The sequence below is a fragment of the Mustela erminea genome, chromosome 18 (assembly GCF_009829155.1).
Source record: "Mustela erminea isolate mMusErm1 chromosome 18, mMusErm1.Pri, whole genome shotgun sequence".
Classification (NCBI taxonomy): Eukaryota; Metazoa; Chordata; class Mammalia; order Carnivora; family Mustelidae; genus Mustela; species Mustela erminea.
In genome coordinates this window covers 46921615-46947239 of record NC_045631.1, presented here as the reverse complement: position 1 = coordinate 46947239, position 25625 = coordinate 46921615, and the positions used below count along the sequence as shown (strand labels likewise).

General features: G+C 56.5%; 1 protein-coding gene across 2 annotated transcripts; it reads right to left on the bottom strand.

Annotated features, from left to right (window-relative positions):
- Positions 1-464: 464 nt before the first annotated feature.
- Positions 465-19816, bottom strand: ACE (angiotensin I converting enzyme). Of its 2 annotated transcripts, XM_032320349.1 has the most exons (25): positions 19463-19816; positions 18704-18871; positions 18029-18125; positions 17194-17337; positions 16543-16734; positions 15862-15959; positions 15320-15492; positions 14703-14926; positions 14234-14378; positions 13836-13934; positions 13456-13578; positions 12909-13120; positions 12080-12216; positions 11087-11245; positions 10715-10802; positions 8592-8735; positions 8243-8434; positions 6908-7005; positions 6531-6703; positions 4439-4662; positions 3981-4125; positions 3580-3678; positions 1688-1810; positions 1128-1315; positions 465-1004 (listed from the first exon to the last, which is right to left on the bottom strand). In XM_032320349.1, exons 1-25 carry the CDS (start codon positions 19727-19729, stop codon positions 775-777), a joined length of 3942 nt encoding a protein of 1313 aa, XP_032176240.1. In that variant the 5' UTR covers positions 19730-19816; the 3' UTR covers positions 465-774. The 2 variants fall into 2 exon arrangements, with proteins under 2 accessions (XP_032176240.1, XP_032176241.1); XM_032320350.1 differs by lacking the exons at positions 12909-13120; positions 13456-13578; positions 13836-13934; ... (7 more) ...; positions 18704-18871; positions 19463-19816 and adding an exon at positions 12356-12894.
- Between the last annotated feature and the right edge of the window lie 5809 nt (positions 19817-25625).

Sequence of the window (25625 nt, the reverse complement as noted above, 5' to 3'; positions counted from 1 at the left end):
TCACACAAGCAGAGGTGGAGCTGGTGCAGGCAGGAGCCTGAGGCGACCACGGGGAACAGTGCTGTGCCCTCAGGGAGTCAGACACATGCAAGGCTTCTCCGCCAAGGAACCAGAGGACAGCCGGGAGCCTTCCATCTTAAAGACCTGCCATTTTAAGGGAACAGTTGGGGCTCCTGAGGCAAGTGGAAGGGCAAGGCCCGAAGCCCAGAATGTCTGCTCCCTCTTTGCTTCCCAGGGTCCCCTTGGGTTGGTGCCGGGGCTGGCAGGGGCCGCCTGCCGTGCAGGACATTGGCCGACTGCCTGGGCTAGAGGTGGGCGCTGGGGCCAGAGCTCCAGGGCATTTTCCCAGGCTCTTCTTGGAGGAGGTGGAAGACGCCCAGCGAAGTGACCCACTTGACTGCCAGGAGGCGGGAGAGCGTCCCTGTGCCTGTCCCTGGCTTCCCCACGAGGGACACAGACTCAGATGGGGGAGGCAGGTCCTTTAATTGTATTCAGAGAGGGACGAGGACGGGGCTCCATGTTAGGCGGACGGCTGCCCTGGGATCTGGGGGCAGGGGCCGCGGGGGCTCGCGGTCTGGAGGGCGGACTGTCAGCTCGGGGTTCGGGGTTCGAGGCACGGTGAGGTGGGGGGGGGGGCGCCGGGTGGGAGGAGGAGGGCGGGCCGGGGTGAGCCGTGAGGGGGGCGGTGGGTCCTCGGCGCACGACCCCCGCGCCCCGGGTCTGGTGTGTCGGTGGCGGACGCTCCCCGGCAGGCCCAGGCCGCCCGGGGTCCTCTCAGGAGTGTCTCAGCTCCACCTCGGAGCCGAACTGGGGCCCGCGGTGGGGCCGGCGGAGGCTGTGCTGGCGGATGCTGAAGAGGCGCTGGGTGAGGCCCAGCGTGGCCACCAGCAGGGCGACGCCCAGGAAGAGCAGCGCCCACTGGCCCACGCGGGCCTGCTGCTCGTCCAGCTGCAGGCCCAGGAAGCTGACGCGGCCGCTGCCCGGGAAGGGGCCTTCGGAGCGAGCTGGGCGGGGGAGGCAAGGAGAGCGCGCGGTGGGCGGGCCGACGCGTCACGCACCGCCGAGGGGCCCGGGCCCGCGCGGGCTCTGGGGGCGCGCCTGGGGCGGAGGGGGACGGGGAGCGGTACCGGAGTTCGGCGTCCAGTTGTACTGAGGCCAGCCCAGCTTCTCCCCGTGCCGCCCGTTCTCGGTGAGCAGCCAGTCCAGCAGCGGCTTGAAGTAGTTCATCATGGCGGACGCCGACATGTTGGACTGGCCTGTGATCAGCTTCATGGCTTCCGGCCACGGCTTACTGAAGCCCAGTTTCATGGCATCCCTGGGGGGAGCACCGCAGAAGGGAAACTGAGTCAGAAGGACAGGAGGGGAGGCTCCCTGCTCCAGCCCCCCAACCTAATTCTCACTCCCCACCCCACCCCCGTCCCCCCACGAGCATCAACCTCCTTCGGGATTGGGAAGGCCTGGGCAGGCCTGGGGGAGTGGGAGTGGGAGTAGGGGAGGGATGACCCGGGCCCAGAGGGGTGTAGGTCCCTCCTGGGATGGCACATTAAGGCCCTGGCACGGGCTCCACCTGGAATCTCCAGCACAGGCACCCGGACAGCAGGTGTTCCCAGAAGAGCCCCACGGGGCTCTTCAAAGCTGAAGGGTTAGAGGGTGGAAAATGGTCAAAAGAAAGCTGGAGGACACTCACGCCAGGCGCTTCCCTGCTTCCTTCGATTGGTAGATGTCACACGTGTGCAAGGGGCCCTTGTGGCCAGCTGCCTGACACAGAGCCTCGTGGAACTGGAACTGAATGACAAAGCCCACGAAGTACCTGGCGTGGAAGGAAGTATGGCCTGGGGTGGGGTGGCTGGGGACCTGTGCCACCGAGCCCCAGTGCCCCTCACCTTCCTCTGCAGCCAGACAATCCGGGTGAGGACACCCTCTAGTCTGCAGGGTCAGCAAGGCTCCCTAGTTCCATGCCTCCCACAGGAGAGGCTCCCGCTGCATCTCAGGAGGGCTGTTCTGAGGAGGTCTGGTGATCATTCATGGGTGAGGAGGGTCAGAGCAGAGCCCTTCAAAGTTTTGGCAGGTTGCTTCCAAAGCAGTGAGGTCTGGGGTAGATACAGGCAGAAGCCAGGTGTTGGCTCCAGGCTCACGTGCACCTGGCAGGGTGGTCTGGGCAAGGAAGCCAGCGCAAATGATCTCCTTTATCCCAAACAGCAGGGATTCCCTGGTAGAAATCTGCCGGTCAAGGCCACAGCAAATTCTCTGCACTTGGTTCAGAATGTCCCAAACTAGCAGTGCAGGCCTCCCACTTTGAATGCTGGGCACAAGCCATGTACCACTGACTTTCCTGGCATTTCTTAAAAGTGCTTTGCCAAGGTTGCTGGTCAGAATTTGGAATGTGTCTCCTTCATCCACCCCTGCCTGGAGAATTATCTACACTAAGCTCAGAAGCTAACCATCACTTGGGCCTGGCTTCCATGGGAAAGCTAGTGCCAGCCTGGAAGAAGGAAACCAGTGCAGAAAGCAGGTAGGGGCCCTTCTGACAGGTCTACCTCGTGTACTGTCCAGGTTGGCTGTTCTGAAGCACCCTTCAGTCCCCTTGGTCCCCTGCCCAAGGTTGCTCTCTGGAACATCTGAGCAGGCTTTCTCTCCCTTCCTGGACTCTGGAGACAATTCACCCAACCCACACTTATGTATTAGGTCTTGACTATATGCAGATATCATGCCAGGTGCTAGGGTGGAAAGATGGGCATTGTGAGCACGAATCCTCCCTCACTGGCCTTCCTGGGACTGAAGGTGGCAAGGGCTAGAGGTAGCCACAGCCCTCCTGGGACAGCCCTCACCCCTTCCACCGCTACCCTCCTGCCTTGACTCATGGGTGGTCTGAACTCCCTGCAGCTCAGAGACATCTGGGCCCTTCCCTCTTTAGGTCTCTCTAGACCCTTCCTGGGCCCCAGATCCAGCTGGGTCTCTAACCTTGGATTTAGTGTATAGAAGTTCTTCCAGGCACAACTTTTATCACAGGCAATATGGTGAATGTATAGTAAAGGAATCACAATCTTGTTTTAAAAACAGAAAGTTCGGGACGCCTGCGTGGCTCAGTGGTTTAAGCCTCTGCCTTAGACTCAGGTCATGATCTCAGGGTCCTGGGATTGAGCCCCACATTGGGCTCTCTGCTCAGCAGGGAGCCTGCTTCCTCCTCCTCTCTCTGTGCCTGCCTCTCTGCCTACTTGTGGTCTTTCTCTCTCTGTGTCCAATAAATAAATTAAAAAAAAATCTAATAAATAAAAACCAGAAAGTTCTTAGGTCACGATCTAGCCAAGGGTCATGGGTCACGGTTAATAATGTTAACTATCCAACCAAGGTCTTGTAACCATTAGCCAATTATAGTAGGGTTTCTGTTTTCAACTGCCTGGAGGGGAGAGACTCTCATCACATCAAAAGTGTGAAACAACAGGGAGCCTTGGTTTCAGGTGAGAGACCGAGGCACTGTGTGTCATGCAGCCAGGCCCTCCAGGTCACCCAGACAGGTAGCTCCCCACAGGGCAGCGATGGCCCTTCAAAGACTGAATGGCCTCTTTCCTTCCCCTTTACCTGATATAAGGCACACTTGAAGGAACGTGGAACTTGGCCCCTGGGTCAAAGTCACCTTGAGACCGGGCCACTGGGGGGCAGAGGCCCTGGTACTTCAGCCTGTCAAGGGGAAAGGTACGTTGGAGGGAGGATTTGGAAAGAATCAAGTCAGGAAGAGTTGGCGTTTTTGAAGAAAAGAGCTACTTGCCCCTGGAGCTACTCTGGATACTCCAGATTCTGGTGTGCTGTACCTCGTGCACAATCAGCCCCTGTGCCCCTCATCACTTACACACACTCACACTCATGTGTTGCTCATAGACACATCCCCTCTCTAAACACCATACACACACCCCACATGCAGACACACAGATACCGATGGAGACCCTCCCACAACCCACAGCCTCACGGGAACATTCTAGAACCTGAGGTTCCACCACTCCTGGTTGTAGTTCTCCTTGGTGATGCTTCCATCGAATACCCTCCAGCGCCACTGGTCAACGAGGTAGCTGAAGGGGACAAAGGCGATCTTGTCGAGTGCCATCTTCATCAGAAAATTGATGTCTTGCTCTGCCAAGGGAAGGGACCCTGGTCGTCAGATCTCCACCTGCCTCCTGCCACATCCCAGCAGCTCAGCCTGGATGGGTGTGCAGCGGCTAGAGAGGGGAGGAGTGGGCTGTGCCTCTCTGGGCACAGCGACCTGCCTCTTGGGTTGGTATGACGGGTTCTGTCCTTCCGGCTCACCAAGCTGGTGGCCTCCTTGTTCCCCATTGTTCTGTCCCAGCTGCTGCCTGTGAGCCATCAAGGGCCCTCCTACAGCCTCCCAAGCTCACTGGCCCTTCTCAGTCCCTCTGTCCAGCAGGACCTCCCATTCCTCTCTCACCATAGCCGCCGCTCTCGCTACTCAGTAGGTTAATACTGTGTAGGTGCTTGGGGGTAGACACAGAGAGCGCCAGCACATCTCCGATGGCCTCGTGAAAGCCAGGGTTGGCACCCTCCCGGAAGGTCACAGGCAAGTCCTTGTACTGCATGAAATACTGTATGTGGCCCATTTCGTGATGGGCCACCACCAGGTCCTCCATGTTCACCGTGGTGCACTGCTTGATCCTGGAACACAAGGAGTGGGGCAAAGGGACCTACTGTCCTCCCTGCATACGAACCGCATGCCCATCAATGCTCTATGCAGGGAACACCGCATTATGGGAAGGAAAACCAAAGGAGGCATGAAGTAAGCTTGAGAAAGAGGCAATCTGAGGGTTGGAAGTCCCTAAGGTATGGTCATTCAGGCCATCTCTCTGCCTCCAACTTCCCTGAATAACTCCAGCCCTCACTGCTATGTTGCTTTCTAACTGTGCGAAGTACTTGCTCCAGAGGCATTGGGACACTTGGCTATGATTGTGTAGGACTTTCTAGAATGTGGGTGCTATGATATATTTTTTTCTTTTTTGGTACTGTGATTTTTCATGCACACATTTTTTTTTCTTTTCCAAGACTCAGGCTTCCTGAAGGAAACAGCAGTTATTCTGAGCCATTCTACATCCCATGTGCCCAACACCAGCAAACATCTTCACCCCAGGAGATCTCTGGCTCGGGCTGAAATGTCATCTGGAGAGCTGTCCACGCCAGAGGTCCTGCCTCCTTTTTCATCTTTCTTCAGTCTCTTTTGTGAACCAAAGAAATTCTCCCTTGGATCTAACCAGAGCCCTTCAGTTCAGTTGACACCATATTTTTGTCATTGTACTGTCATTGTACAGGAAGGGCTTCCCTGAATCCAGGTTGGAATCTGTCCACCTTCTCCTATGACTCCCCATACAAGGAAAGACCCCCCCAGAGGGGCTCTCACCCTCTTGATTCTGTCTCCATCCAGCCCTACAGTTGCAGCCCTCATGCCTTTGAAAGAGGGAATCAAGAACGGGCAGTCCAGTGAACCCTGGCTGCTTTGTTCTAGCCTCTCTGTGTCCACTCTCATAAGAAGACACTTCACCCATAATGGCAGGTCATCCTTGCCATGTCTCCCAAGTCTTCTTTCCCTTCTTTGACTCTGGGTTGTCCTTGTGATTTGCTTTAGCCAATGAAGTGTGGCAGAAGTGACTTGGCCAGTTTTGGATTTAGCCTTTAAGAGACTTGGCTGTTTTTGCTCTTTCTGGAGGATGCCAGCCGCCAGATAGGAAATCTGACTGCCTATCTCTCATACTGGGCCAAAGCCCAAGCTAGCCTGAACAGACCTATGTCCCATCAACCCCCAGCTGCTCCAGTCATCCCAGCCCAAGGACCCACCACGTGAGTAAAGAAGCCAGCTTGAACCTTCCTGCCCTAGCACATGCCACATGGAGAAAAACTGAGGAACCCGACCAAGAGCCAGAACCAAGTCCCCACCCCGTGCTCTCCAGCCACCAGAGCCACTGCAGCTGAGGTCTCTATCATTGTACATAAGAGCGCCATGCCCATTGCATGTTGCCTGCGCTCCTGACCAATAAAATCATGAACTAAACAAATGATTGTTTTCTACCACTAAGTTCTACTAAGAACTAAGACTAAGGTGGTTTGTTAGGCAGCAATAGATAACGATCCTCCGATGAAGACAGATTCTGAGCCTCTGCTAATGGTGGGCCTGTGTGAAGCCCCCAGTGTCCTCAGGTACCTCTCTGTGTCAAGGCACATGTTGCCAGGAAGACGGCCTGCTATAAGCAGGGGCTGCTGCAGACTGAGGGAAGCCTGGGCAGCTCCCACAGTGCTCACACCCAGGACTGGCCAGTGCCTGAGAAGACCCTCGCCTGGTAGACAATGTTTTCCCGCTGGAAGCCAATGGCCAAGCTGGGGTCAGGCCCAAGGCTCTTGACCCTCATCCTAATCTCTGGTCCCTGTGCTTGTTTCTGCTCACTCTGGCTGAGGGGACAATAGGAGAACCTTTACTTGGCTCATCTCCTTGCCCACTGGGTTCAGGATATAGTCCCCTGACTGCTACCTGGACACACCTGAAGTCCTTGCCATTGTAGAAGTCCCAGGCAGAGGCATGGCACACAACTTCCCGCCCATCAGTTGGCTTCTCCAGCATTGACTTGTTCCAGAACTCAAAGGGCACAGGCAATAGCCCCAGGGAGGTGAAGAACTTGTCTGCTTCTTCAAACATCCTTTTGGGAGTCCAGCCCTGCAAGCAGAGGGAGCTCTGTCCCAACTGGGGACTAAGGGGCTAGACTATGTGCTACGGTTGGGGTGGGGGTTGTGAGAAGGCCAAGCCAGAGGGAATTCCTAAATCAGAGGGCCATCTCCCACTGAGGCAGAGGTCTCCCCTCCCCTGTGCCCGGGGGCTGCCCTGGAGGGGCAGAAGTGTGACGAGGGGCCCAGTGTGCACCTGCTTTATCATGGCCTCTGTGGCATCTATCTTGGGGGCTGAAGGGAAGGGCACCACCAAGTCATAGATGTTGGACCAGGTCTGAGCCCACATGTTCCCTGGAGGCAGGTAGGGGAAGAGAAGGCAGAGAGAGAGGAGAGACCGATGTTACTTCTCAGACTCAGCATCATCACCCATGGAAAGGGAACCAGACCCCCGTCTTAGGATCTTAACAGCTTCTCTTGAGCACCTGCTGTTTGCAAATGGTATCTGGCATTCGATACACATGGTCTTCAGCCTGTATATCCAGTGCACGAAGTCATTATCTGCTCTGAGTGCTAAGGTCTTAGTTCAAAGCCTCAGCTTGGCCTCCCGCTCGTGGGGCCACTTGGGCCTGGTGCCTCCCCTGTGGGGGTCTGTGTTTCACAGTCATCAAGCTGATGTCTCCTCAGATATTCTTGGTCTCACCAGTGTGGGTCAAGGATGGCTGGGCTCCTGGGCTACGAGGTCCCCAAACCTGGTCAAGCTTCTTGGGGTCTCCCTCGTGGTTGGCAAGTGATCTGTGGCCCTGTCTGGCCTCTCTGCTCATAGCAGTAAGCCCCCTAGAGCTGTGTCCTCAGTGGCCCAGCAGGGACAGACAGGAACCCGGGAGCCTCTGTTTTGCCTCCCTGCCCACCATCCGTCACTGTCGTCCACTGCCTACTTCCTGCCTTCTGGGCATCTGAGCTTACAAGCCCTGCAAACACGAGGGTCCAGAGGTTGCAATGGTTCTACACTCTCCATGTGGTCCTCTGTGCTCCTAACTCCCTCTGCCCTGGCCTGAGCATCGTGTCTGCCCTTCTCTCTACCGCTACTTTTTCCATCTGTGGGATCCTCTCTCATCTTTGAAGGCTCTGGTCACGTGCCGCCTCTCGGGGAGACCCAGCTTCTCACTCCCAGCTCCTCCCTCGCCCGCACCCCCAGCGTTGTGCTGCCTTGAGCGGGGATGGGTGATAGGGTCTCCCGGAAACTTATTATGAATCCTCCCGCTGCTCCATCCGGGTGATCTGTACCATGGGGCTCCGTAGCAAATAGGGTGTTCAAGACAAGGAGGGGGTTCATGCCCGCACACCTAGCTGCCACCCCACCCCAGCCCTGGCAACGTTCTCTCAGCCTCAAATCTTCGCTCTCTCCGCCCAAGGCGCCACCTGACGGTCCCTCCCAGCCTCACCTCGCCCTTTGGACAGCACTGGTCCCACCCTCCCTCATCCGGGCTCTGGTCCCGGCCCCGCCCCAGCCCCGCCCCTGCCCCTCCCCCGTCCCGGTCCCGCCCCTGCCCCTCCCCCGTCCCGGTCCCGCCCGGGTACTTGTCCTCACCCAGCAGGTGAGCGGGAATTGGGCCCTCCAGGTTGATGTGCTGCGACCCGTAGTGGCAGTGCAGGGCCCGGCGCACGTAGGCGTGCAGGTTCAAGTACAGCGGCTGCAGCTCCTGGTAGAGCTGCTCCAGGTCTTGCTCCAGGGACGGCATCTCATACATGGCTCTCCAGGAGTCCCCTGCATCTTCGTAGCCTGCAGAGGGGACACCCGACCAGTCCCTGAGCACCCCCGCCCTCCCCCTCCTCTAGGGACCTCCCTCTCACCAAGTGTAGGAGGCTCCGAGGACCCTCCTGAGGGCCCCAGCGGGGCTGGGACCCGAGAGCCGGCCATAATGGCGGGAGGGACTCACCGTTGAGCCGGGCAGCCTTGTTGGCGAGTTGCACATACTTGGGAAAGAAAGGGAGGATGGCTGTCCCCACCTTGTCCCGCCAGCTCTTCCAAGCCCACAACAGATCTTCATACTTCCGGGATGTGGCCATGAAGTTCGTCAGATCTGCGGGAAGGAGTTGGAAGGAGTTGAAGGGCTGGAACCTCGGGCTCTCGGCTCAACTCCCACCTCCTATAAAGTGGACTCGGTCATAGGAGTTTGAGGCTGGGGTCCAGCTGGGAAGTCCCATGAAGAGGGCTATCCAGGCAGCCTGTCCAGGGACATGGGAGAAAGGCTCCTGCGCTTTCTACAGAGGCTTCCTGGTGGCCGTCCCTGGGCTCAGGGGACCTGCACACCACTTCAAGTTTGCAACAGCCCTGTGAGGGGTGCACTGGCTTTCACATGAGCGTTTTGGCAACATGGCAGTTTCCCCCAGCCAGGAAGTGGCCCAGCCAGGCACAAACCAAAGGCCCGGACTCCAGAGCTGCTGGTCGCCAAGGATTTCCTGCTCACCCCCTCCGTGGGAGGGACAAATGGCTTAGAGGGCACAAGACCTGAGTTCCTGTCTAGTCTCCCACTGACCCCAAAATAACCTCACGAGTCATGGGACCCTTCTTCCCCTATCTTTCAAATGGGGAGATGCCAGCACTCATGGGGGGGAGACGTAAAAATCAAATGGGGGGCACAAGGGCCCTGAGTGGGCACACTCCCCATCGGTCTCTGAGTATTCATGGGGCCCAGGCCATCTAGCACCAATTGCTGGCAAACTGGACAGAATCAAGGATGCCTGTGGAGACAAAGTACAGAGAGCCATCCCAGTGCCGTCAGGAAGACCGGAGTCCTAGGTCTGGGTCTGGTCAAAGCCACACTGTGCGTGCAGCCTTCTCCATATGGCTTGCACGGAGCTGACACACACCTGGCAGAGCTGGGACAAGGAGGGCCTGAGCTCACGAGGCACTTTCGGAGCCCCCCACCCCCCTCAAGGGCAGTGCCTGTTCTTGGCCCCCCGGCCTGAGCCAGAAGACAGTAGACACCCTTTGGGACCACCTGTACCTTACTATCTGACTTGTGCTCTCTTCCTATTTCAGAATATGCTTCATGATATCTACTTCTCCCTGAGAAAGTATATTCAAATGCATTGTTTGGGGAAAAAATGTATTGTGAGAATTTCACTTCTGCCCTCTGCTGATGTGAGTATTGTTTTTTGAGGGTGCTTCCTCATTTTACTAATGGCACTGATCTGATGGCCGGGGCCTGGATTAAGAGGTTAACTGATGGGGGGGGGCGGTGGGGAGAGGCTGAAGGCTACACTCTTCCACATACATGTGTACACACACGCACACAGGCGCGCATACGCCCCCTGCAACTCTGTGCGTGCCTCCCCGTGTATACAAACCGTAGGTCAAACCCTGTCTCAGGAAAACTGTCTCTCTCTCCTGTTTATTTTCCATTTCCCCTTCTATTTGTCATTGTTCTAATGAGGGACTTGGGCAGAGGGCCAGGAAGAGATGGTTTCTGGGTAGTGATTCCTCAGGAAGAATGTTTATGGCTCTAGCTCCCCAACCCTTGGGAGAACGGGGCCAGGAGGGAGGACAGAACGTATCTGTGCGCAGGCACTCGAGGGTCCGGGGGGGGCTCTTCCAAAGGGGAGAAGCCAAGAAGAACCAGCCAGTGTGGAGGGAGAAGGGGATGAGGAAGGGCCGGGGCATTCCTTCGAGCGGGAGGTGGGTTCCATGAGCCGTGGCCTCAGTGCGGGGGAGAGGGGGCAAGGAGGAGGCTAGAGAAGGTAGGAAAGACATGGGTTGGGTGAAGGAAGGAAGAAACCTAGAGTTACTCTCCTTAGATACGGGTATAAGCACTCAGCTGACAAGTCTGAGGTACCCTCTACTCTGATGGGTGCAGAGTGCAGAGAGGAAAAGAGGGAGTCCAGGGGGGACCCAGAGGAAGCAGCAGCATGGACCCATGGAGAGCCACGGTCAGAGCAGAGGTAAAGTGGGTGCCCTTTACCGGGTCAGGAGACCCTGACCCCCTCAATGGGCCAGTACCCCTAACACTGCCCACGCCAGCCTTCCCCATCTGCCCTCTCGTTCCCCACGTGCGCTCACCAGGGTCCAGCTGCAGACAAGTGCCATTGGCGTGGCACACAGAGGCAACGCTGTAGGTGGTTTCCATGTCCAGCAGGATCTGGTTGTACTGTAGGAGGAAGGAGATAGACAGCAAGCTGCCCCCCTTTGCTACCTGTTCTGCCCCAGGCACCATCAAGTGCAGAGGGGGACCTATGGAGCTGGGGGAGTGTGTTCCCAAAGGTGCTGCCTTCTCAGGAGTTCTACAGGTGATGCCAGCGGGGGAGATGTCACGGCAGATAGAGGAAGAGGAAGCAGCAGGAAGGCCAGACCCTGTACTGGGCTCCGTCCCCCGAGCTGGGACCTGGTCTTGACCTTGGACCTTCCATTCCCTGCTCCCCAAAAGCCACATACCTCCTCCAGCTCATTGGCAGGCAGTGCCGCCCGCTCTAGGTCCTGAATCTTCTTTATCATCCGCTTGATGCTGGCGTTCTGGAAGTTAGTCACATCGAACTGCCTGGCCCAGGTGCCGAACTTTAAGGTGTGGTTTGCCATCTGTATGTTCTTCTGCAGCTGAGGGCAAAGGGGGAACCATGCCAGGTGGCCTGGGAGCTTTGGAGAGGCCTCTATGGTGGAGGGGCCACGGGGGGAGTGGAAGGGACTGGGTGTTGCCGCGGGACGGGGCAGTTTTGTCAAGTTGTTGCCTTTGCTCTTCAACCTGGACCGTCTATGGGGTCTTGGATGCAGTGTGTGCCCCTCAACAGAAGCCCAGTGTCACACAGGACATTCCTGGTAGACAGAAGGGGATGTGCCCCATGTATCTTGTTAGGATGGGGACAGGTTGCTGTTAGTTCTGTGGCCTCTCCGAGCCTCAGGGTCCCATCTGTAAAATGGGAACAAGATTGCTGGTTTTGCAAAGGCAGATGAGGACTAAAGGCAACAGCCGTAACGTTCACAGTGGTCCTCAAGAAACCAGAGCTCTCCTCGCATACACCTGCGTGCACCACACAGGCCGGGAAGGGGTGAGGGGCCGCGAGTCCTTACTGTGGTGGCAAACAGGGGCTTTCAACCTAAAAACCCAACTTTAGTCTCCCCTGTATCTGTGCAAATCATTCTACTATGAACAATAGGTTGCTTGGTAAAGAAAGACAACATTTTTAGGCATTGAGTATATGTCCACCCAAATCTGAAGTTGAGTATTATTTTAAATATCACATCTGGATTTTTCACAAATTCTGATAGCCTCCCCCCACGCCCCCTGCCCTAAGGGAGGGAGGGGGCAGCCTGCTCTGTGCTATCTTGGGTTTTGAGGCTCGGTCCCGGGGGGCAGGAGTTCACATGTGGGCCGCCCGTGTGCATGAGTGTGTGCGCATGTGCGCGAGCATGGGGCAGGGGCAGGGCCCCTACCAGGATCTTGCTGGCCTCTGTGGTGATGTTGGTGTTATAGTTCCAGTTAGCCTCGGCATACTCGTTCCATATCACCAGGGACCTCCGGTCATACTCCTCCACAAACCTTCTGGCCTCAACCTCGTCGGTCACCAGGCCTGTGGAACGAAGTGGAGGGAAACAGACAGGCCTCCCCTTGCCTTCTGCTGCGGGTTGGCCTGAGCCTGCCCCTGCCCCAGCCTCCTGCTCCTACCCCCATACCTCCCAGACCCCGCCCCACCCCCCAGCTGGTCCCACTTGGGCTCTGGGGTGTCTGGCTGCTGGTTGTTGCCTGGCTGGTTGTTCTCTGGCTGCTGGTTGTTGCCTGGTTGGTTGTTGCTGTCTGGCTGGTTGTTGCCTGGTTGGCTGTCACCTGGTGGGTGGTTTCCTGGCTGGGGACCATCATGGGGTGCCCACAGCAGAGTAGGAGGAAGAAGAGGCTGGGCAGTCCTGGAGCAGCCCAACCTTGGCCCATGGCCGCAGGAGAGCAGAGCCCTGTAGCCACAGTCCCCCAGCCAATAAGAGCGGAGCCTGCAATGTGACCTCATAGAGCAGTGTGCCCGCCAGCTTGCCCCCGGGGGGGCCTCAGATCTGGGCACCCCCTCCCTAGAATGCTGGGGAAAAGGCATGCTCATTCCCACCCCAAGGCCCTGTGATGACCTAAGGGCGCTGGGCTGCACGGTCCTTAAGGGCAGGGTGCCGGGGCCCAGCTGGGAGCGGCTGACCAGGAACCAGGAACCAGGGGTCCTGAGTCCAGAGCCCAGAACCAAGAACTTACGTTAGCCAGCCCCACCCTCACTCCGGGCTTTACCGATGTCCTCTGGGTAATTGTTGGGCATCGGAGGCCGCCACTGGTATTCGGGCCACCCCAGCACCTCCCCGTTGCGCTCGTTCTGCTCCTGTAGCCACCGGTAGACCGGCTGGAAGTAATCAAGCAGCGGCTGGGCGTCCAGGGTGTCTGTGCCGATCGCCTCCTTCAGCACCTCCTGCCAGGGCCGTGAGGAGCCTGCCCGCAGCGCCTCCCTGTTGGTGGGCACAGGGCACTCAGACCAGTGTACAACACCGCCCCCCACCCCCCACCTCCATGCCCGCTGGCCTGTCAGAGCAGCAACATTAAGACTCTGGGGACTAGGAGCTCTAGCGAGGGGCCCGGGACATCATCCTGTGTTGTACCCACCAGAGGCCTACTCCGTAAATCCTTGAGGACAGAAAGAAGGGGCTGGGAGGGAGGGAAGGTGCCCTCCCTCAGTAGGGCCTTGTGGTTTTCCCATGGGCAGCCAGTTGCCCTCCAGACACGTCTTCTCCCCACCTCTCCCCTCCCCTCCCCTCCCACTGGCCCTGCTGCTCCCCCTACGCACCGGAGCTTGGCCCCCGCCTGGGTGGACTGGTAGATGTCACACTTGTGCAGTGGGTACTGTTGGCCTGCCTCCTTGCACAGGGCCTGATGGAACTGGAACTGCAGGACAAAACTCACGAAGTACCTGCAGGTACAGGGCAGGCGTTAGGGCGAGTGGTGGGGAAGCCTTCGCCCAGGCACCATTCAGCCCCGGACCCGGCAGAGGCCAGACCACACGGGCCGCCTTGGGGGAGAAGGGAGAACCCACCCTAGCTCAAGAAAGAGACCCACTGAGATCCCAGGCCTTTGGGGGGTGCCCAGAAGAGTGTGGGGATCAGCCCTGAGAAGGGGGAGGGGGACAAACAGTGGGACGGAACTGGGTGGGGGGAGGGGCACTGGTACCTGATGTATGGTGTCACATTTGGGACATGAAACTTAGCTCCAGCATCAAAGTGGGTTTCGTTTCGGGCCACTGGAGGACAGATCCCCTGATACTTGGTTCTAGAAGAGGATGGTTAAATTGCCTCAGGACATAAGAGTTGCACACAGTCTGACTTAGCCTTTGCAGAAAATGCTGTGAAGCAGGTATTCCCACCGGGCCATCCTGTCCCCCTCTGGTGAACTGTGGAAGACTTCCCGGAGGAGGGAGTTTGGGGTAGAAAAGAATGGGTAGGGAAAAGGGTAGAGACAACACGAGAGAGGATGCGACCGGACCGATGGAGGCAGGAGGCTCCTGGGGGCCCAGGAGAGGGAGGAGGGAAAACTTGGGGTTAGGCCCTTCCTGCTCCCTCTTTACTCACCGAAGATACCACCAGTCAAAGTTGTAGCGGGAAGGGGGGGTACGCCCACTAAAGACCCCCCAACGCCACTGGTCTACCAAGTAGCCAAAGGGAAGGAAGGCAATTTTTTCCAGTGCCATCTTCAACAAGAAGTTGATGTCACTTTCTGTTGGAAGAGGACACGAGAAGAGGGAGGTCAGAGGGAGATGGGGGTCCAGCGAGAAGAGGGTGGGCCCGGGCCGGAGCCGGCAGGAGGTGGGGGTGGCCGATGCAGAGAAGGGAAGGCCGGCCTTCACAACCATGGAGCCCTGCTTGGAAGAGGGCCCTTGGGCAGTGTCCAGTTGGAACCTGGGGTGAGCTGTGAGGCTCCAGGTGGATCCCCAAACCTGCCTGAGCTGGGGCGGAGAGGCAGAGTCAGGAAGGGCAGGAGGGGGCGTGGGCTGGAATGGGGTCCGGGGGGGCCGGGCTGGGTCCTCTCCACCCCCCATACCCATGTCATTGCTGACATTGTCCAGCAGGCCAATTTTGTACAGATGTGCAGGAGTGGAGACGGAGAGCGCCAGGACATCCCCGATGGCCTCGTGGAAGCCAGGGTTGGCCCCTTGGCGCAGGGAGACGGGCTGCTCCTTGTACTGCAGATAGTACTGCACGTGGCCCATCTCGTGGTGCACCGTGGACAGCTGGTCCATAGTGACCCGCGTGCACTGCTTGATCCTGGGGCAGGGAGATGGCGAGGGTGAGGGTGAAGGACAGGGCAGGGCAAGGACCAGAGTATGGGGAGGCCGGCACCTAAGGGAAAGGAGCCAGCTGGGCCCTGCCCTGGGCCTCGAAGGAGCTGGTGGAAACATACGAATCCTTTGCCCTGCCCCAGCCCACACTCAGGGCCGCCTTCCTCCATTCCAATGTCAAGAGCTGCTGCCTGCCAAAGCTGCCAAAGGAAGGCGGCCTAAGGTGTCTCATATGCCCAACAGCCTTGGAATAGACCCAGCCCCACCAGATAGTGTCAGGGCTCAGGGAAGAGGTGGTTTGGGGAACTGGCTTCTCTGTGCCCAGTCTGCCCACCCTTCCTGGAGCTCCAGACCCCCCTTTCCCCTCCCACGTCTAGACCTGAAGTCTCTCCTGTTGTAGAAGTCCCAGGCAGAGGCGTGGCACACCACCTCACGCCCATCGGTTGGTTTCTCCAGCATGGACCCTGCCCAAAACTCAGGGGGCATGGGCGAGAGCCCTAGGGAGGTGAAGAACTCCTCCGCCACCCGGAACATGTGCGTAGTGTTCCAACCCTGGGGGAGGGGTGGGGGGAGCAGGTACAAGTCAGGGACCAGCTGTGGGAGCTCACTGCGGCTCCCACCTAGCTCGGCTCCTTGCCCAGGCCCTGCTCTGGTGGCCTCCCTTCCCAGAGGCAGGGCCCCCACTAACCACAGTGGGTCAGTAAAAGCAGACGGCTGCCCACACCCCACCTGTGGGGTCCTGGAGGGAGGGGCCAGCATCTCGCCCCCGACACAGACCCCAGCTCACTGCTGGCATGCACACTCCGGGCTAGTGCTCTGTAGAAAGCAGGGGACCATCTCCCTCCTGTACCTTCTTCCTGCCCCTCCCACCCGTCTGATGCCTTCATGCTGCCCCCCACTCCAGCCCAACCCCGAGCTTACCTTCCGCACCATAGTGCTGGTAACATCGAGACTTGGCTTGTCAGGGAAAGGCACCATCATGTCATAGAGGTTGTCCCAGCTCTGGGCCCACATGTCCCCTAGACAGAGGAGAGGAGCCAGTCAGCTTAGCTCCCTGCTTGGCTGGCTTCCTTCCTGCCTGCTTCCCCACATGTGTCCCCGAACAGCCCTCTGGGTCCCTGGCACCTGGACCCTGGGCACTCAAGGGTAGCAGCCTGTTTGCCCCCTCAGGCCCACTCACGCTCCCGAATGCTCCACATTCCCCGGGGTTGGCAAGGACCCTGGCAACAGCCGGAAGGACCCCAGCAGCATCACTTGGGCTCACACTGCCAAGCCCGGGCTTGCTTCCTAGGATATAATCTAAGATGATTACTGCTCCCCCAGTGGACCTGGAGTCAAAAGTCTGTAGTGTGACTCCTAGCTCCACCTTTCACCAGTTCTCTGTCCTCTGCCCTCTGCCGAGTCTACGCGCCTCACGCCTCCGGGTCCCTGTCTGAAAAGCAGGAACAGCCGTGGTGATTGAGAAGGGCCACCTGCTTCATGGGGTTGTGGAGTGAGCCACGGGGGTCGTGCATGGGGGAGCACACAGGATGGGGCCCGACAACCGGAGACACGAGGAGGAGAGTCCATGGGACACGTGTGGAGGCGAGGCAAGGTCCTCACCCAGCAGGTGTGCAGGAATGGGGCCCCTGAGGTTGACGTATCTGTCTCCATATCGGCGGTGCAGTGCGCGGCGGACGTAGGCGTGGAGGTTCAGGTAGAGGGGCTCCACTTGATGGTAGAGGTGCTCCAGATCTTCCACGAAGGTGGGTGACTCATACCAGGAGCGCCAGTAGGCCCCTGTGTCTGCGAAGCCTGAGGGGGTGTTGGGGTGCAGCTCAGACCCAAGGTTCCGGCACCTCCTTGTCAGCTCCTGCTTCCCCATCCTCCGGGCTCGGGGCCTGCCTAATCTGCCAGCTAGCTGGGAAAAATGGCTGAGGGACCGCCGCTCTAGGATCTTCCAACTAGGGTTGTTCCAACTCCAATTAAACAGATCCTGGCACGGCAAAGATGAGTGCTGGGGCTCCGACGTGTGCCAGGAGGGGCAGCGCGAGCACAGCGCGGCAGCCCCCAGGAAGGCAGGTGCAGGTGCGGCTCGAGCCAGTGCCACCATCCACTAGCTGCATGACCTTGAGTCTGAATATGGCAACAGCTGCTCTTGTCTACCTCAGGGGTCGGGCGCCAAGGGGACTGTGGATGGACTGTGGATTGAGCTGCTGGCAAGCTGGGAAGGGCAGCGCTCGCTCACACCAGGGGTGGGGTGGGTCAACTCACCATCCTTCTGGTAAGCCTCATTGCTGAGGGTGGTGAAGTTCTGGTACAGCGGCTTCAGCGGGGTGCCCACGGCATTGTGCCAGCCCTCCCAGGCGTAGAGTAGCAGGGCGTAGTTTCTTGAGATGGCCATGATGTGGGTGAGCTCTGGGACATGGGGGAGCAGGGTCAGTTGTTTCCACTGAAGGCAGCAGCCATCTTCAGGAGCGCTCCCACGCCAGTCCTCACCATCTCTACCTGGTTCCTCAACATCATGATGCCCCCCAAGCCAAAGGCCACCTGCAGCCAGGGTGGGCTGGGGCTGGGACCTATACAAGAGGGGTCCTGGCCCCTAGGGAAGTGAGGCGCTAAGGCGGTGCACACAAAGGGGCCATCCAGAGGCCAAAACCCAGACAGACCTTTCATGCCTCATAGGTTGGAGCAGCTAACCTCAGGCTGCCTCGTGGATGGGGGTGTCGGTGTTGGGGGAGACGGGGAGATTTAGGCAGAAGTGACAAGGGGTCTATGTCCTGTGGAGGGCTCTTGGGAGACTCCGAGGACTCATGAAAGGGCAAAACCAGGCAGCCAGGAGGAAGGCTAGTGGGGATGGGAGAGGCCAAAGCACCCATGGGGGTGGGGGTTGGGTGGGGTGGGAGCTAGAGGCTGGAGGTATGAGAAATCAGTGTGCCAGAAGCAGGGGTGGGGGCAACCAACAGTCCAGTCCCAATTGGAGGTCAGTGCCTTTGGTTTACACTCCCTCTATGGGCCTCCTGTTAAGCACACCCTCTTCCTGGGTGCAACAGGGCTGTGGGGGAGGGCTGGGAAGCCCCAGCAGAGACAATTAGAGACAGAGCCATACCTGGGTCCAGGGACCAGCAGATGGCAGTCTTGTTGGGATAGAAGCAGACCCTGGCTGTGGAATAGATCCTGTTCATGTTGCTTAGCAGAGAGTTGTACTGGGGAGTTAGAGTGTGGAAAATGTTAGCATCAAACAGCCCCCAGATACCACTGGGCTGCCCCCTCCTCTTTTTGCTGGGATGAAAAGGAGGCCCAGAGAGGGCAGGTGGCTTGGGCAAGGCCCCTTGTGGCACTCAGGACACTCTGATCACTAATATACTGATTCCCCTTCCCAGGGAGGCAGCCTGCAGACGTGGAAACAAGTGTCCTTAGAATTTGGGATGGGCTTCAAGTCCCAGCTGGGTCACCACCTTGCAGTGAGGGCAAATCTCTTTCCCTCTGGCCTCAATGCCCTCTCAGTCCTCCCCAATCGTTCAGAAGCCCATAAACCACACCGGACTATGGCAACATTTTGAAAACCCCCTTTTCATCTGTTTTCTTGAATTTCACTTTCTATACCCCAACTCCAGGGGAAATCAATGTTTCAGGGAGCTGTTCTGTGCTCACAGAGGCTTCCCAGTCAGGATGTGTACAGACCCCGGAGACCCCTCCTGCCAGGCTTCCGCAGTCGGCCCAGGGCAGCCCTAGGAGGCATGCTTGATACATCTGCGTCCACCCTCAGGCCCACCAGGCCCACCTGCTGCCGCTTTTCCACAGGCAGGTTGGCAGGACCCAGGGTGCGAACACCGCTGATGACCCTTCGCAGGATGGGGTCGCTGAAGTTCTGCCAGATTGGGTCGTACAGATCCTTGGCCTTCTGGCCCCAGACCTCAGCAAACTCCTGGTTGAGTAAGGCTGCTTCCTCCTGTGGGCATCGGAGGGGACACAGCAGAGGCCATAGTGCTGGGCAAGGGGAGGAAGGCCAGGGTCTCCTGGACACTGGGGCTTGGGGAAGCACTGCTCCCTCCTCTTGGGGGTCAGGAGCTGGGGGAATCTGCCTCAGGTGGGCGGCGGAGCAGAAACGGGCCAGAAGAGAGGCGGGCGGAAGGGAGGGTAGATAGTGATGAGCGGTGACAGAACAGTGAGAGAGGGGTAGGTAGCGGCTACGGAGGATGAGGGCCCAGAGCAGAGCGGGCACCCTCGGAGAAGACTGCCTCTGACCCAACCCGACGTCATCCCAGGGCGCTGCAACCTGGGGTGACTCGAGGTCAGGCGAGTCAGCCTTATCCATTTTGGCTCTTGGGGACGGACCATGCGCCCAGCACCGTCCTGGGACATCCACCGCCGGTCTGATGGGGCGCAGCCGGGTCGGCGGCGTCCGCGGGTCCCACCGGGTCCCCGAGGCTCAGGGGCCGGGGGCGCGCGCCCGGCCGTGACTCCCCGCCCCCCAGCGCCCAGCCGCAGGCCTGTGATTGGGCGTCCGGGCCCCGCCCCCGCCCCGGGCCCGCGCGCCCACCTGGCGCCGCGCGTTCTCCTCGGTGATGTTGGTGTCGTACGCCCAGCTGGCGACCGTGCTCTGGTACATCACCAGCTCGGCGCTCGAGTTGAAGCTCTGCACGAAGAGCTGCGCCCCGGCCTCGTCGGCGGAAAAGTTTCCGGGCTCCAGGTCGGGGTGGAGCGCCAGGGCTGCGGGCGGCCGCGGCCGCAGGAGCAGCAGCGGCAGGAGCAGCAGCGGCAGCGGCGGCGGCGGCCCCCGCCCCGCACGGCCCGACGCGGCCCCCATGGCGCGGTGCGCGGTGCACTGCGCGGCGCTGCCCCTTCTCCCGCGCCGCGCCCGGCCTGCGGATTATAAAACCCCGCCGCCGCCTTCCGACACACCCCCACCTCCCCGCCCCGCTAGCTTCCTCCCCGACTCCAAAGTCCCCCGGCTGCGGGCCTAAGCGAGCGGGGCGGGGACCGACGCTTCCTGGCCAGCCTGGGCAGGGGCGCCGGCCCGGGGAGGGGCCAAGGCGGCCCCCCGCGAGCTGTCGCCCGGGGGGTGGCGGATGGGGCTCAGGTCAGGCTCTCACAGAGGAGGCTGGAAGGGGGGACCGTCCCGACACACACAGACCTCCGAGGCTGAGCGAGCCAGCAGTTCGCCGGAATAGCCCAGTCTGCACTCGGTGCCCTCTCCTTGCCATCGCCCAGCCTCGGCGCAGGCAGCCGGGAGCCCCGCGATCTCCGGGGCTCCGTCTCCCGGCCGAACCGCCCCAGGCGTCTCCGGAGTGACAAAGTGGGGGAGCCGTCCGCGGCGCCGCCAGCGCAGCAGAGATGGGGTTAATGATCAGTCACCGGGTCCAGCTTCTCCACCAGGCCTTGGGGGGAGGGGGTGTGACCTGCACCGGCCCCGGGGGAAAGTTTCGGCTTTGGAGGCGCCTGGGGGAGGTGCTGCCGCGAGGTTCACCTGGGGACTGGCTGGGGGACTACCAGGAAAGGGAGGAGAACGGAGGGGCTGTGCTGGGAGGGTTTGTCTAGAGGCACAAGAGCGCTGGCACGCATGCCCCTTCCCGCTGGGGACGCGAGCCCTTGTGTCTTACGCAGAAGCAACTACACAGACTCGCAGCCTTTGCGAACGACGAGAGGAGCCTTCAGATGAGAATTTATGCCCTCACTGTGACAGATGAAGAAATTAAAACTGCGGTTTGAGGGGCTTGCTCCAAGTCACCTCAGGTCCCCACACTCCCCATCATTCTTTTCCTGTGTCATCCACGTCTCCGGGGGACAAGCACAGGGAAGGAAAAGAGTGGCATCTGCCTGAGGTGGTTGTGGCAGCGGAAGGTCCTCCCCTAACTCCTCAGCACTACGGAGTCTGTCCCTAGAGGCGGACAAGCGAGTGGGAGGGGTGGTGGAAGGAGCCAGAGGCAGAGCAGAAGAAGCAGGAAAGAGACCACGGTGGGTGGTTCCCCAACCCATTCAGCTGCTCCAAGCAGTTGGGAATCCCTGTGTCTGGGTGTCTGGGTGTGGACAGTGCCCAATGCCTGAGGCTCCGAGGGACACATGGGCTCCCCTTGTCATATGGAGTGTGCACAGGAGGCTGTGACCGAAACGCCCGAGATGACTAATCAGGCGACAGGATGGCAGGGAGAGGTGTGTGCAGGAGGATGGGGTGGACAGGGGACAGGGAGGGGAAGAGGGTAGATAACTAGGGGCCCTCTGGCTTTCCCTCATGCCAAGGGACACTGGTGCATCTCAGGGCTGGCTAGGTGGACCCCTGTGACCGCCCTAGCAAGGGGGAGGGCCCAGGCTGAGGGTGCAGCAGTGGGCCTGGGCTCTCCCTCCCAGAGCCATGCGGGCGGGCTCTCGGGTGGTCCAAGTGAGCTGCTGTCTTCTGGGAGGGAGGAGTCTCCATTGGCGGCTGGTGGTGGTTGGGGGGTGCCGTGTGGAGTCTAACACCCCTTCAGGCCCTGAAGGAAGGGTCAGGGTGGGGGAGGAGGGGCAGAGTGGAAGGCTTAGCTTGTAACTAGGGAGCCTTTCTCTGTAGTCAGAAAAGAAACCCAAGGAAAGCAGGATGGAGGTAGGTTTCAGCCGGGTCTGCCCTCGGAAGAGCTTCCCTCTGAGAACCAGATCTAGGAGGGCAGCAGAGCAGGCTGGTCCATTCAGGTCTATGTGGCACTGTGATGATGTCTATGGAACATCTGGGTTAGGGACTGAGTTCAGCATGGGACAGTTTCTGCCTCATTGAAAAATAAAAGAAGCCAAGGTAAATGGGTTGGAAGATAATCTCATCTCCGTGGTTTATGTGGAGCAAACAGATACGAGGGTTGTTGAAGGCATCACCTGCACCTCCCTAAGGATGGTTCACTCTGGGAGCCTGCTTCCCCACTATACCATCAGTGCCAGAAGACAGAGACTGGGTCTGCCTTAGTCTCTGGTTTTCCCAGAGCTCAGCACAGCGCCTGGCACAAAGTAAGCCCTCATTCAAGGAAGGGCTCACTTTGTGGATAAAAGGAATAAACATCATTCATACTCGCTTGCCAGGTGGCAGGCTCCCAGCCTCCTGCAGGAAGAACAGGAAGGACCAAAGCTCACTAATTTGGAATTTGCAATAATATTGATGTTACAACCTTGATCTCAATGAGTAAAAGTTAAAAATAACCTCTCTCTCTCTCTCTTTAGGGTTCTATTTATGAGGGAGAGGTATAATAAGAATACAATTACATTTGGATAGCACTTTAGACCTCCTAAATTCTTTTGTGGGAATTATCTAATTTGATAATGGTAATAACCTTGAGAGGTAGGAAAGAGATACGGTCAGTTACTTCCCAGACGCCATCGAATCAGTGGAGGATGTTCTGATTCCTCTAGGAGGAGGTCATTATGGTTAGGCCAGTGCAAACAGCTATGGATGACCGAACCAACAAAGGAAATGCAGTCTGCTTGGGAGATCTCTCCCTATCTCCTCCTCTCTTCCAGGGAAGGAGGTATCACCAGCTATCACAGTTTGAGGGGGAAAAAATCCCTTAGAAAATATGCCCCAAAATGGAATAAAATTTTAGAGTCTATAAATAAATCCTTAAATTATGTTCAATTGAGTTTTTGATAAGGATACCCAGACAATTAAATGGGGTAGAGGGAAGGGGAAGAAATTCTTTTTGACAAATGGTTCTGGGACACTGGATTTCTACCTGCTAGAGAATAAAGTTGGACCCCCACCTCATACTGTTTATAAAAATTAACCCAAAAAGATCATAGACAATGTAAGGGGTAAAATCATAAAAAGCTTAGAAGAAACATAGATATAAATCGTTCTGACCTTGAATTAGGCAATAGTTTCTTAGATGTGACACCAAAAGCACAAGTGACAAAAGAAAAATTAGATAAATTAGACTTTGTCAAAATTAAAACCTTTTGGGCTTCAAAGGACACCACCAAGAAAACGAACAGACAAGCCATGAAATGGGAGAAAATATTTGTAAAGCATGCCTATAATAAGGGACTTGTGTCCAGAATATATAAAGAACTCTTCCAACTTAACAAAAAGACAAATAACTCAATGTAAAAATGGGCAGAGGATTTGAATAGACATTCTCCAAAGAGATACACAATGACCAAAAAGCACATGAAAAGATGCTCAACTTCATTAATCATCAGGGAAATGCAAGTCAAACCACAGAATGAGCTACCACTTTACACCCACCAAGATGCCTAAAATAAATAAGACAGGGCACCTGACTTGCTGATTCAGAAGAGCACGTGACTCTTGATCTCTGGGTTGTGAGTTCACACCCCATGTTGGGTGGAGAGATTGCTTTAAAAAAAATACATTTAATTTTTTTTTTTTTAAAAAGACAATAACAAATGTTGTTGAGGATGTGGAGAAACTGGAATCCTTCTACATTGCTAGTGGGATTGTAAAATGGTGCAGCCACTTTGGGAAAACAGATTGGCAATTCCTTAAATTCTTGACCATAAAGTTACCATGTGACCCTGCAACCCCATTCCGTGGTACGTACTCAGGAACTGAAGAAGTGTCCGCACAAAATACTTTTACACAAAAGCTCAAAGCAGCATGCTATTGTTCGCAATAGCCAAAAATGGAAAATGACCCAAATGTCCATCAACTGATGGATGGATAAACAAAAGGTAGTATATTCATACAACGGAATATTATTCTGCCATAAAATGAAATGAAGAATTGATTATACACTAGGAATACTGGTGCTGTTCAGGCTACAACTCAGATGAACCTTGAAAACATTATGCTAAGTGAAAGCAGCTGGTCACGAAAAGCCACATATTTTATAAATCCATTCATGTGAAATTTCTAGGATAGGTAAATCCATAGAGACAGAAAAAGGATTAGTGGGTGCCAGGGATGTGGGGAGGGGTCTTGGGAGTGCCAACGGTATGGTTTCTTCATGGGATGATGAATATGTTCTGAAATTAGCAGGGATGCTGGCGTAACTGTGAGCATACTGAAAACCATTCAACTGTACACTTTGAGAAAGGGGGGGATTTTGTACTATAAGAATTGGATTTATTAAAAAACATGCCCAAGGGTTTATTTCTATCATTCTATGTTCATCAAGAAGTCCCCTGATTATTGACAGGTTTTTAGAGAAACTGTGGGTCTCTTACCAAATACCCACTTACTCATGCTTAGCTAAAACCCCTAGGGTGCCTGGGTAGCTCAGATGGTTAAGTATCTGCCTTCAGCTCAGGGCATGATCTCAGGGTGCTGGGATAGAGCCCCATGTAGGGCTGCCTGCTCAGTGGGGAGCCTGCTTCTCCCTCTCCCTCTGCCTGCTGCTTTGCCCGTTTGTGAGCTCTCTATCTCTCTCTGTGTGTGTCAAATAAATAAATTAAAATCTTTAAAAACAAGTGAATTTAAAAAAATAAATAAAACCCACCCATCTCTCAGAGCCCAGCCCCAAAATAGCTCTAGTTTCCTTAATCCCTGCTAATCTCTCTTTTCCATATTTATTCAGCATTAATGCATACACGCCCCCAAAGCACAGTGTAGGGGATGGATTAGGAGCCAGAAAAATTGGGGTCACACTTAAAGTCTTATGACCTGAGCAAAATAACCTCTCTGAGCCTCAGTTTCATCCTGGGTAAAATGGCTGTAGACGCTTTACCCATCCTCCCTCGAGGGGTTGTGAGAAAATGAAGACAGATTCCTTGTCAGTTGTCACACAAAAACAAGATGGTATTAATATTTTAAAAACCATCCACTCCTGTTCGTTACGTGCAGGGCACTGGGCTGAAAGAGAAATACAAGAGTATTGCCTTTAATGTAAAAAAACGGGGTAAAGAGAAGATTAGGTCCATGAGGCCACATGCAGTATCAGTAGAAGGTGCTGAGGAGCTGGGAGGAAGAAGGCTCCGAGGACAAACAAGACAGATGCCTTGGGAGGAAGGCGGAATCTGAGAGAGGGAGGCCCCCAGGAGCCCAGTAGAGGAGCCGGGTATGGGAGGGGGGTAACAAAGATGCTGGGGGGTCAGTTTATTTAGATTCAACTAGCACCGTCCAGTGGGGCTTTCTTGGACTGGTGGAAATGTCTGTCCAACAGAAATACAATGAGAGCTGCATACAGAATTATATAATTTCTGGAACCACACTTTAAAACGTAAAAAGAGGGGCACCTGGGTGGCTCAGTGGGTTAAGCCGCTGCCTTCGGCTCAGGTCATGATCTCAGGGTCCTGGGATCGAGTCCCATATCGGGCTCTCTGCTCAGCAGGGAGCCTGCTTCCCTCTCACTCTCTCTGCCTGCCTATCTGCCTACTTGTGATCTCTGTCAAATAAATAAATAAAATCTTTAAAAAAAAAGTAAAAAGAAAGAGGTAACATTAATTTTAGTAACATTGATATAACAATAATTTAATATTTTATTTAAAACATATATCCAAAAGATTATCATTTCAACATTCAATCATTAGAAAAATAACGAGATATTTTATGTGTGTGTGTGCTAAGTCTTAAAAATCTGGTGTGCGTTTTACACATCACAATTTGGATGCTAAACTGTCAAGTTACAGTGAAATGTAATCTTACCACAGCAAGGGAGTTTTGTTCACTTGAAAAACATGGTGTACTGCTTCTGTTTTTAAATTAAAATTAATCAGGGGTGCCTGGGTGGCTCAGTGGGTTAAAGCCTCTGTCTTTGGCTCAGGTCATGATCCCAGGGTCCTGGGATCGA

Bases quoted from the DNA above. Each gene is read 5' to 3' on its own strand.
- ACE (XM_032320349.1), bottom strand. From the start codon at position 19,729: ATGGGGGCCGCGTCGGGCCGTGCGGGGCGGGGGCCGCCGCCGCCGCTG. The intron at 10,803-11,086 runs GTATGTGGCTTT...TTCCTCCTACAG, and splicing joins CTGCCAATGAGCTGGAGGAG to TACAACCAGATCCTGCTGGA. The intron at 4,663-6,530 runs GTGTGTCCAGGT...CTTGTGTTCCAG, and splicing joins TACAATGGCAAGGACTTCAG to GATCAAGCAGTGCACCACGG.